The sequence below is a fragment of the Gobio gobio genome (genome assembly GCF_949357685.1).
Source record: "Gobio gobio genome assembly, chromosome: 8".
Lineage (NCBI taxonomy): Eukaryota > Metazoa > Chordata > Actinopteri > Cypriniformes > Gobionidae > Gobio > Gobio gobio.
Window position 1 is genome coordinate 29,201,745 of NC_137114.1, and position 12,962 is coordinate 29,214,706.

The following is a 12,962-nucleotide window of genomic DNA, read 5'->3' on the forward strand; positions in this document are numbered from 1 at the left end:
CGTAGGAGGGCGGAGCCAGGCTATTAAAACTACTGATATTTATAAAATGTGTTAATATGAAAGGATTTTAAACCTAAAATGATGCCATAGTATTTAGTTTTTAATTTCCTATTATTAAAACACCATGTGGCGAGCAGCGAGGCCGAGGGACCGTGAGGGCGGGACGAGGCGGCGCTCATCAGAGAGGATGAGCGCCAGCTGCGAGCCGCAGCGATCTCGGCCCTTGCGGAGGAGTGAGGGAGTATAAAGGAGGAGTGACGACAGTGAGGGACGAGAGAGGACCAGGCCTGGATTTTGTGTTATGTTTTATTTTGTGTTCGCTGCAGTCGTCCGTGAGGGGCTGCAGCTTTTTATTTTCATTTTGTGTTTGTTTGTATAGGCGGCAGTCGACCGTGAGGGGCTGTCGCCGCCATTTTATTTTGATTAAAAGTTATTTTGAATGTCCGCCGGTTCCCGCCTCCTTCTTCCCGTACAAATAACCTTTACTACACACCATTTTAAATAGTTTTCTTAGTCTGTTCATTTGTCCGACAGTTGCACCACTTGACATTTTGGGGGTTTAAGATACCAAAACATAAAATAATATGTATGATTAAAATGTACTAAAAAGGAATAAAATTATAAATGTCATGAATTTTTCAAATTATTTTTTTAAAGGGAATAATGCACGTCATGCCATTGACCCACTGACCCAAAACATAAAATCAATAAAATCAGTTATCAATAAAATCGGTTATCAATAAAATCGGTTATCAATAAAAACAGTCAAAAACCTAGAACTGTTAAGTACTAAAACAGTAAAACTCTCATATTCATCTATTGAGTTTCAGTGCGTTCAAGCAGCGCTACAATAATTCCCTCAAATTCCCTCAAAAACCATGATCCGTCCTCCAATCATTCAAGTGCCTTTCAAGTGCTTTGTCTGTAAGAACAGAAACCATGGAAACCAGGTTTATTCTTGCCAATTAATTGGGAAAATATTTTAAAGCCAAAATGATATTTGGCATCCCATTCATTGACAAACTTATAAACATTCAGCGCACTATCTATAGTCAGAATGCTGGCGATTCTGGAATTTCGGTCAAATACAGGCTATTTTTGCTGTGTATAACACATACAATACACTTCAAATGATTATTTATTTATGTAAATATGTACTACTTTAACGTCAAGACAAGGCGATGTAGCGGATGTGGAAAAAAATGAATAAAAACATCGGTCACAGCAGCAATCGTTCTCTCCTCCGCCTTGTTTAAAGTTTGTGGCCCGCCCATCTCAAAATTATCCCTAAACTTCCCATTGGTAAATCTGACTTGAGTCGTTATTCATGTCCAAGTTTTAACCAGGAAACTCGTATTTACGATAATTCCGATAGCACGCGAAGGCAGCATAACTACACATTTTCCCAATTATTAATTGGAGCATACCATTTTTTAAATTAACTCTTGCCTCACCATGTTTAATAAATAAATAAATACACAAGCTGTTTAGGAACAAGAGTTAAAACAAATCAATAAATACAATAAATAGGACGGATAAAACCAACACATACATTTGCACAAACATTTCTACAAATAGCTCAAATGAGTGCTCCCCTACAGTTTGCGCTCTCTTTTTTTTTTGCGCCCACTCAGCTAAAACAGGAAATATAAAACAGCAAACTCCACAGAACTATTATAAAATGCATAGAAACAGTGAGATCACAGTAAAAATAGTGATGGAAGACAACTACAAGGTCTCTCCATCACAATTAACACATATATACACTTATATATACACTCACCTAAAGGATTATTAGGAACACCTGTTCAATTTCTCATTAATGCAATTATCTAATCAACCAATCACATGGCAGTTGCTTCAATGCATTTAGGGGTGTGGTCCTGGTCAAGACAATCTCCTGAATTCCAAACTCAATGTCAGAATGGGAAAGAAAGGTGATTTAAGCAATTTTGAGCGTGGCATGGTTGTTGGTGCCAGACGGGCCGGTGTGAGTATTTCACAATCTGCTCAGTTACTGGAATTTACACGCACAACCATTTCTAGGGTTAACAAAGAATGGGGTGAAAAGGGAAAAACATCCAGTATGCGGCAGTCCTGTGGGCGAAAATGCCTTGTTGATGCTAGAGGTCAGAGGAGAATGGGCCGACTGATTCAAGCTGATAGAAGAGCAACTTTGACTGAAATAACCACTCGTTACAACCGAGGTATGCAGCAAAGCATTTGTGAAGTCACAACACGCACAACCTTGAGGCGGATGGGCTACAACAGCAGAAGACCCCACCGGGTACCACTCATCTCCACTACAAATAGGAAAAAGAGGCTACAATTTGCACAAGCTCACCAAAATTGGACAGTTGAAGACTGGAAAAATGTTGCCTGGTCTGATGAGGCTCGATTTCTGTTGAGACATTCAGATGGTAGTTGGTAGATGAAGTCAGAATTTGGCGTAAACAGAATGAGAACATGGATCCATCATGCCTTGTTACCACTGTGCAGGCTGCTGGTGGTGGTGTAATGGTGTGGGGGATGTTTTCATGGCACACTTTAGGCCCCTTAGTGCCAATTGGGCATCGTTTAAATGCCACGGCCTACCTGAGCATTGTTTCTGACCATGTCCATCCCTTTATGACCACCATGTACCCATCCTCTGATGGCTACTTCCAGCAGGATAATACACCATGTCACAAAGCTCGAATCATTTCAAATTGGTTTCTTGAACATGACAATGAGTTCACTGTACTAAAATGACCCCCACAGTCACCAGATCTCAACCCAATAGAGCATCTTTGGGTTGTGGTGGAACGGGAGCTTCGTGCCCTGGATGTGCTTCCCACAAATCTCCATCAACTGCAAGATGCTATCCTATCAATATGGGCCAACATTTCTAAAGAATGCTTGCAGCACCTTGTTGAATCAATGCCACGTAGAATTAAGGCAGTTCTGAAGGCGAAAGGGGGTCAAATACAGTATTAGTATGGTGTTCCTAATAATCCTTTAGGTGAGTGTATATATATATATATATATATATATATTATGTCACAATCATGTTATTGTTATTGTCACAGAAAACTCCTGTGTGTCCATGTCCAACACTCTGCTCAGTAATTAGCCCGGCCCCTTCCGCAACATCATGACGGCACTCAACAGCAACAACTGAGGCCCGGTGGACCCTTGAGGGCCTCTAGCTAGAAAAACAGCAGCCTGGTCCCCAGAGCAAGATGAGTGCTATGAGAAAAAAGGGTGTGGATGGGCGGTGGGGGGTGGGGGTTGCTATGGTAACCCTAGATGAGGAGTACGGATATAGGAGATGCAGGACAAGGAGGGAAAACGGCAGTTTTAAGTGAATGATGGCTCTCACATCAGTCCTGTGGGGATCTCCAAACAACCCTGACACTAGAGACGGCTCGGATGACTGACAGACAGGGAAAGAGAGAAGGAGATAACTGTCAGCAGGAGGTGTACATGCTTTAGCCAGTGAGGGAGTGTATACGAGTGAGGAGCTGAATGAGATTGATAACTGGTTCTGAGAGCTTTAGGGAGAGACGGAGAGAAACATGTAACTCGGTAAAACAGATTAGCGGCTGTAAGAGGAGAAGGGATCAGGAAACATCAGTTGTTACAGACTGGCCTTCTGGTGACCTGAAATGCTGCTATATACCCCTCTGAGACACGCTAGACAACACACACACAATAAGCCAAACACAGACAGTCCCTTATCTCATCTCATCATCAGACAGCCACATACGAATACAAATACAGACAGCCACGATGAATGTAATCAATCTCGTGACATGTGTTCCACCTAAACACCATATTTAATGGTGTAAATCACAAGTTAAGGATTTGAACAAACCTCTTCGTCTCCTAACTCATCTCATGCACTCATTTTATTATTTTATTGTGTATTATTGTATTCATTTTGTTAATTTTTTTATTAATTTAATTTTAGATTGTTAATAAATTAATGAAACCATTTTAAATGATTGTGGTTTCACGTCAGTAGTCAAAATGTTTTGTTTTTCTTTAAGGGGGAGCTGTGCTATTACCTTTGTAAGCAATCTATTTTCGAAGCAAGCTATTTTCATGCAAACGGGCAGACAATAAAATGGGCATGAGCAGTAAAGGAGGGGGACGCGCCACATCTATGAACCAAAATATACACTTAGAAGGTTCTTTCTTCTTGCTAACCACATAGCAACACACTACAAACCACTAATAAAACTTTACTTCTCCTTTTAGCAACACTCTAACCACCCACAACACCTTAGCATGATTGTGGTGAGGTTAGGGGAAACTCAAAGTTTCTACTGTTACAGCTTTAAAAACCACAATAAATTAGTATTGCTTTATATGGCATGAATTTATACCTTTTTTTGTATGACATTTTTAATAATAATAATAAATAAAAATCATTCAGTCATTTTGTTTCCTATAAATAAGAAGTGTTTTATTGTTATATATCTGTGCGTGTGTGTGTGTGTGTGTGTGTGTGTGTGTGTGTGTGTGTGTGTGTGTGTGTGTGTGTGTGTGTGTGTGTGTGTGTGTGTGTGTGTGTGTGTGTGTGTGTGTGTGTGTGTGTGTGTGTGTGTGTGTGTGTGTGTGTGTGTGTGAGTGGAAACTACAGTTACCATGGTAAATGTTTGTAAGGTTTCTTGAGCAGTGAGGGTCAGCATATGGAATAATAACAATAATAGCTGAATCCTACCTGAAACACCTACACATTACAGTTCTCCTGCTCTGACCAGAACTTGTCTAAGCCACCTACACTTCATCTCACTGACAGCCCTGAACAAGCACACTTGCCTGCTGACATTCATGCACTGCATCAGACACAAGTGCACTAACTCAAATTCATGTTAATTACCAATCATTCTCCGCCACATTGAAATAGACAATATTACATCAGCTTTCCTCACATTTTAGCATGGATGCTCTTCCACATAACTGTCCATCTCTTCTTCCACACTCTCTCGCTCTCTCTCAGCCTGCTGGAGACTGCATTATTGATAGTCATTTCTGGCTGGTGCATCTGCTCTTGCACTCTTTCTGCCTTGGCTAATGTTCTCTGGCAGCTACTTAAACCAACATCAATCTTTCATTGGACGTCCAAACTGTATATGTGGGAGGCAGGCAGAAGAAAATCATATGTGTGTGTGTTTGGGGGGGGGGGGGGGGGGTTGCAAATCACAGAATCCAATGGATTCTGCTAAAGGCTTTGCACAGGCTCTCTTGTTTGCCTGTGTGCATAAAATGTGCATACATGCATAGATATACACACACACACAGTCTGTTGTTCTGCACATAAATGGAATCATGTGCTTCAGCGCTTTCACTTAAATGAGCATTTGTTTGAAGACAGACAAGGCAGAACGAACAGAAGCACTTAAAGGCTGTGATGTGCCAGAAGAATGAAATGAATTGTAATGACAAGGATGCAACCTAGAGAAGTGAACAAGAACTTACAGATTCTTTAAATAAGTCTAGGCAGACATTGTGAGGAAGGAAAAGGGAGGGAGGAATATGGGCCCTTGTTCGACTTTTTATGCGCTATTGTGTCACATGAGGTTGACACACACCCACGGTGGGGTTTATATTCTAGAGATCGACATCCAGAGCTCCGGCTATAAGGGCTGAGGTGGCCGCCTCATAGTGTGGGAGGCACAAACCAATGGAGCTTGAACCAAAAACAATGGTACAGCCATCATTTTTTAACAGTAAATGTCAGTGGGGAAACGCAGTGGAAACGTCACAGTTTTGAGTGTGAAATGGAGCTTTTACATAGTCCATGTTGTCCCACTATTTCGGATATGGCCAGTTTAGCATCCATTCTGGATATCCCTGCAATCTGATTGTGCTGGTCCTTTGCTTTACTCCAGTAAATGCCACGGAGCTGGTGGGTTGAGATAAGAGGAAGAGGTCATAGTGAAAACCACACTGGCTTTCATGGACAAAATTATTTAAAATGCATTTTGTTCCACAAAGCAAAGAATGTCATACAGGTTTGCATAGACCAGTGTTATTTTAGTTACTATTAAAGTGTTCATTAATATTTGTTTATTTTAATTTAAGTGTTAGTAATTTTGCTTTTGTGATTTTTAATCGTTTTTTAATAGTTAAAATTGTATTGCAATTTAGTTTTTTAGTCATTTTAGTACTTACATTTATTTTAATTCAGTTAGTTGCAAAGGCAACATTTCTCATTGTCATTTTTACATTTTTTTAATCTATTTTTATATTTTATGTCAGCTTTATTACAATTGACAAAAAACAATTTTTAATAGTTGTCATTTTTGTTTTAGGATAACACTGGGAGTGTGAAGGGCAACATGAGGGCGAGTAAATGCTGACAGAATTCATCATTTTTGAGGGAAATATCCCTTTAAAAGGAAAATACTGACGCACATTAAATGTTATACATCCTAATGTTTTCACACTATATGGTTTGAGGTTATGTTTGCATATCCAAAATAGAATAGGGGAATGTTTACTGGAAAAGGAAACATCTATGTAAATCACAGAGATGAGTAGAGCTGATGAATTAGAGCCTTGTAGTATTCTGCAGGCAAAGCACAGTTTATACGCCTACTCAGGTCATGTAAAATTGTTTTATTTGTGCGCCTGTATGTTTGATTGTGTATTCCTACTTATTATTTAAAGTAGAATTCAGATCATAATCTAATCAAATCTACAGTGACTACTTTCATCTCTTTGTTTTCAATTTACGAGCTCTGTCTGCCACTGTCCTTGTCAGTCTGTTGAAAGCTTTGGTCACACTTTAGAATACTGTTCCTTCGTTCATATATAACTACACAGGAGCAAATGAGTAACGCAATATTAACATTCTAGTAACTGCTTTTAACTATTATGAAACTCTGATTAACTAATTAGTAAGTAATAGCGCTCAGTTTAAGGAGGTAATTTACTATTATCTAATAAGTAACTTCTATTTTTTTCATGTCTCCCAGAGGACTACTAGCCTGGCTCTGCCCTCCTACATACTTCTGCTCAATTTTCCTTTTCATTCAGTACTACGTTTGGGATTGCGGTATATTCTCTGGGTTTCTCCAGTCAAATTTTAACCGGTCCAATCAGCGAACAGAGGGAGTGGCTGAGAATGATGACATTGATGTCGTGCTATAATTTGAGATGACATGCGTCACGACCAAACGTTAGCGATTGGTTATGGCAGATCCAGAGTGGCTCGGGGCAGATCCAATAGTTTTAAACTTCAACAGAGTCGCCGCCTTCAAGGAAGTTAACGCTTGTCAATGGAGAGTGGCCAGAATCTCTGTACAAATGAAATGTACGAGAGTCTGGTAGAACTAGGCTAGAGGACTACTATATACAGGTTCAGAATTAATGGGAATAATACATAAAATGTATAATTAATTCTAAAGTGAAGATCATAGTAACTCACTAGTAATGACTCAAGTATTACCAAATCATTCAGAAGAAATGAATAGTTATTTGGAATAGTATTCTAAAGTGAAAAGCATGATAACTCCCTATTATTGATTTGAGGTATTGATGATTTCCCTGATAATGATGAATGTTTTTTTTTAAGGTTTTGTATAGTAATTCCTTCTGATGTATTTGGTAACACTTGAAGTATTACCAGTGGTTTACTATGAGCTTCGTTTTAAAATATTGATCCAAATGGCCAGTAATTCCTTTAGAAGGGTGACCTCCACTTGAGTCATAACTATCCAAAACCTTACAAAAAACTAAAAAGCTTACAATGACTTCAGTCATTATAGGGAGTTATTTAGAATACTGATAACTGGGAGGTATGATTAGATAGGGATAGTTACTGATTATATATATAATAGTGAAATACCTCATTCAACTGAGCACTACTTACTAATTCGTTAATTGGAGTTTCTTGTTAGTCACCAGTGGTGTAACTTAGTTTTTTTTAAAGTGGGTGGGACAGGAGTGTGTGTGTGAGGGAAGGGGGAGGGGTTAATTTGTTTTTGTACATTGAGTTTAATTTGTTTAACCATATATTTCATCCTTAAAATCGACTATAATACAATATATTGTTAGTCCCGAGATTCTTCATGTCAGTGAATAAATAGCCTACATAAGTCCACTTTAATTGTTCATGTGCCCTCATGGTCTGGTGGTAAAACTTTTAAGCATGACTGGGTTCTAATCCACCCTCTTATAGGTTTTTAAATTATTATTTTTTTTCCTCATTAAAACCAAAGCTATTCACCAGTGATTGCATTTCAAGAGCAGGGACACATTTGTATGCATATTGTTTTGTGATTTCACCAGAACGAGCGAGCGAGATTGAAGTGGTCATCTGTGTAAAGAAGCCTGATAACAGCGGCAACGAACACTCAGCATGATTTAAAAAAACAACACATTCCAGATCGCCTCTTAGGGGCCGTTTACACAACACCGCTTTTAACTAAAAATTGAAAAAATTGTATGTGTTTTGCCCGTTTCTTTTACATGACAATGGCGTTTTGAAAATGCACGTTTTTGAAAACGATACAGTTATGCGCATGCGTTTTACGTGTTCAGTTTATAAGTGTGTAGTGTTTCGCTTTTAATCGTTTTTGCAGGTCCGTGTGAGAACAGGGATCGTTTTGACATCTATATGCAAAAAAAGCAAAGGAAAAACTTTTACGTTTTAATACATATTTGTTGTGTAAATGTTCCTTTATTTAACAAACAAATTTAAATTAATATTTTGCTAGTCAAATTGAGATATTTCATTTGTATTAGGTACATCCGTGCCGTGAAATGTTCAAAAGGTGGTGGGGACAATATTGACTATGGCAAAAAGGTCCCATCTGTCCCACCCACAAATTATGCCTATGGTTACTAGAATGTTAATACTCATTTGTTCCTGTGTAGTTATTCATTTATGACGGAACAATGTTACCAAAGCTTCTCATAAGTTAACCAAATCTCAGCAACCCCTCCCCACCGCCCAACGCTCGTCCCCTGTGACTCGGTCGCAATTAGTGTTGGGTTACGGGTGGAGCGTTGAAGAGGCAGTATATCAAACGAGAAAACCGAACAGATGTGTGGACAATGGCAAATGTGCTGATGGAGTATTTGCTGCGGATTTGTTACGTATTTGCTGAGGCACTGCTGACTTCACTCAAAAGAATACAAATCTACATGCTGCTCAACAATTTCTCTTATTTTTGGACTCGGCTCTGTAAATACATCAGCCGGCAAGGCTCTTCTCTCTGGTTTCCTCATTCAATCACCTACTCTATCCATTCTCCATTCGCTCTTTCTCAATTTCCTGCCACTCTTCTCCAAGCTGTCATCTGTCCACTTCCTCCCCCGTGACTGTTTTATGGCACTGTCAAAGCAAACTGCAAATTGAGCTTCTTTTCCCTTTGGTAACTTCTTTTCCCTCCTCCTCCTCCACCGCCCGATCTCTTTGCTATTCACGTCCCTCGCTCTCCTCTGTCCTAATAGCTTAAGTTTCCCCTCTTTGTTCTTTCACTGACACCTAACATCTACCCTATAATCCTGTGTGCTGGTGCAGCAGCTTTTCCTCTTGTCAGGGTGGCTACGTGCCTCATTCACTGGAGAGGAACAATCGAGACAGCATTGACCTCCCTTCGCGCCTTGTGCCGTCCCTGGAGGGACTCATTTTGACTCATCAAGCCTACCATGCCAAACGTGGCTAGATTATGCTGTCAGCGGCCTGTAAATCAACTAAACTGGAAGTGCTTTATATCTCAGTGATCATGAAGAGGGTTAGGGGTCTGAATTATTACCGTGAGCCCGAGTCATAAAAACAGGCACAGGAACAAGATGGCTGGCATTGGAGTGAGTTACAGTTTGTTTGGGGTTTGGAAAGATGGAATTATGAATGGCTGCTGTAACTGAGATGGGTGACAAATTAGTTATTTACTCATAAGACAGAGAGTTAAACTAGAATAGTGAAAGTCTGACAAAGATCATACACTCTTAAAAATATATTTTTTTATTGGCATCCATGATTCCATGAAGCATTTCACTTTAACATTCATGGAAACTTTTCATTGCACAAAAGGTTGTTTATAATTAAAATATTCTTAACACTAAGAATAAAGTGATTTTAAGAACTGTTCACCGAAAGGTTCTTTTGGAAAACTTTCAGAAACTTGTCAGGCCTTGATACCACCTGAGATGGACATTTTTTCAGCTCTGCAATGTCAGTTAGCCTTCTTTCACTTCTGCTTGTTACAGAAAAAAAATGCATTCTGTTTTTCATTTAACTTTATAATATGAGTTAGCTTTTACAAATTGTGTAGCACACTTTAGATTAGGGTCCAATTCTCACTATTGACAACTTTTGCCTCAATAAACTCCTAATTACTGCTTATTAGCAAGGTAGTTGTTAGTTTATGAATTGGGTTGGATTAAGGGATGTAGAATATGGTCATGCAGAATAAGGCATTAATATGTGCTTTATAAGTAGTAATAAACATCCAATATCCGTAATATGCATGCTAATAAGCAACTAGTTAAAAGTGAGAATTGGACCCTAAACTAGAGTGTTACCATATGAATCTATTGTATAATATTAAATATTTTATGTTAACTGGAATAAATTTAATTAGCAAAGTTATTGAGTTTTTTTTAACCAATTTTACCATTCTTTGTCTATTGGTCTATTTGTAGTTTTTTCTCCTCTCGTATAGATTAAAGATGAATATCACACTGATTTGTGGACTATTTCAACAAATCAGTGGATTAACGTTGCATTAAAGTTGTGATGTAACTGAAGTAGCCACAGATCTTTTCTTCCATATTGTAATGTACATCTAAGTGGATTATCGAAAAAGAAAAAAAAGGGCCAGGGACTTGGTTCAATCAAACAGTCGATTATAAGGAAGAGGCGTTTTAGGCCGACTAAATGATTGGAGTAGTCAAGCATACGTCACCAGAGAGAAGTCTGTCTTTTGACTGAAAGTTGTGACATTCTGCTTTAAGATTACAATGTCAAAACAATTGTAAAAATAAACATGCATGGATGAATAATTTACAATAAACTCATCATTTAGAAATTACATAGGGTACATTTTCATTTCATGCCTGACTTGAATAACTCTTTTGAAGGTGGTTGATCATAAAGAATCAGTCTTCTACAAAATGAACTTGTATAGGAGCTATTGAACTTCAGTGTGTAAATAGTGATTCTGTCATACATGCTGATTCTGTTCACTGCACCATGAGAGAGAGAGAGAGAGAGAGAGAGAGAGAGAGAGAGAGAGAGAGAGAGAGAGAGAGAGAGAGAGAGAGAGAGAGAGAGAGAGCGCATCTCCTGCTGCCATCAGTGTCTTAATATAATTCTATTAATGAATAAAAATTAGGCTACTATTGTCCTGATATTACCAATATCTACTGTACAATGTGTTCCTTTATTTAACCTTATACTGCAATTTAATCAAATCAGTACAAAACTTTAGCTTTGTGATATAGAACCAAATATCACTGAGATAAATTAACCAGCCATGTTTTAATCGGTCTGTTTGCTTAGTGTGCCTATTTGCTATTTATTTATTTATTTGATTTGATTTATTCCTTTCCCCTCAACATTTAACTATTAAAATCCCCAACATGTCTTTTGGCCTATTTGTAGATCTGCACGGTAATCTCAAATTGAAATTCATTACAGAATAATTCCACACTGATTCATGCAATAATGTATTGGATAAATAATTATTTTGAAGAAGGCTGATCAGAAAGACAAACACACCCTCTCCTGACACACCATCTATCCTCAAGAACTGTGAGTGAAGAACGTAGGCTGATCTGTAAGCGTTATTCACCCACAGCCTTTGTATGCAATGCCTCTGTGTGTTTAAACCATCTCAGATCGAAATCAAAGTGAACTGCATTTCTGATCAGGTTTCCGCATTAAATTGACAGACGCGTAACATGAGCAGATTTGGAGAATAGGGACTGTGTCGAAACCTAGTGAGCTGCCCACCTAGCCAGCATTTTTACGCGTTCGAACGTTACGATACGCCCAAAAATGCGTTCTAGGTAGGCAACTCACTAGGTTTGAAAACACAGCCAGGGTGTGAGGTTTTTTGACATGCATTTCTGTCTGTAGACATATCCTCAGCAACCACTTATCTGAATAGGTAGCCTATGTTAACTAATGAACCAGAAAAAAAAATGAAAAATCACTTTTCGTCCTTGCAGCACACACTACAAGCCGAATGAAGTATCAGAATCAGTTTTTCCTCAGTCAAATGCACGGCCCGTTCCTCACAGCATCATCCGCCGCGATACAGGCACGCGGAAACGAATGCATCTTACCTGCTCGCGCGCTGAGAGCTCTTTCTCCAGCTGCCGGTGTTTGTTATGCCACACCAGATAATGCAGGTGGTAGCGACTCTTCTCCGGAGTTTTTCTGGCCGAAATCATCCTCAGTGCATACTTCGCTGCTGCTCTCTCTCCGGTTCCGTTTCCCTGCTTTTGTGTGATATCAGTTACTTTTGTAAAAGGCGCGTGCTATTATTGCTGAGACGACCGATAAGGGCATTTCTCTCCCTTTTCGTATCTAGCATCCCTTTTTGCATAGTAGCTTGGCATTCAATGTCTCTGTGCTGAAAGGCAATTTAAAGCTAACGCGTGTGCTTGAATGATCTCCGTTGTGTTCTCCACTCCTCCTAGTCTCTTCTCCCTCTCCTCTCTCACTCAAACGCGCGCGCACACGCTCGCTCGCTCGCGGAGGCTGAAAGGCAGGGCTCTCGAAAGCGACTCGCACCTATGAGCCATTGAACTTCAGTGTGTGATTCTGTCATACATGATGCTGATGCTGCTCACTGCGCCATGGGAGAGAATATATAGAGAAAACATCGCATGCTGCCATCTGTCTTAATATTTCTTCATAATTATCTAATAGAATTTATTAACACAACATGAAAGGAACAGATATTTACTATTGTGCCGATTTGATCGATTTCTATAGGCATATTAAATACCAA

At 39.2% G+C, this 12,962-nt stretch overlaps 1 protein-coding gene across 1 annotated transcript in view; it reads right to left on the minus strand.

Moving 5' to 3' along the window:
* The window catches only part of ankrd13b (ankyrin repeat domain 13B), a gene marked incomplete at its 3' end in the record, with an annotated part of 32,456 nt that extends 20,042 nt beyond the window's left edge, over positions 1–12,414 (minus strand). The window contains exon 1 of the mRNA XM_079824630.1: positions 12,292–12,414. Coding sequence (XP_079680756.1) covers positions 12,292–12,399 — 108 coding nt within the window. The 5' untranslated portion in view covers positions 12,400–12,414. The remainder of the gene's footprint in view (positions 1–12,291) is intronic.
* Positions 12,415–12,962: the final 548 nt, after the last annotated feature.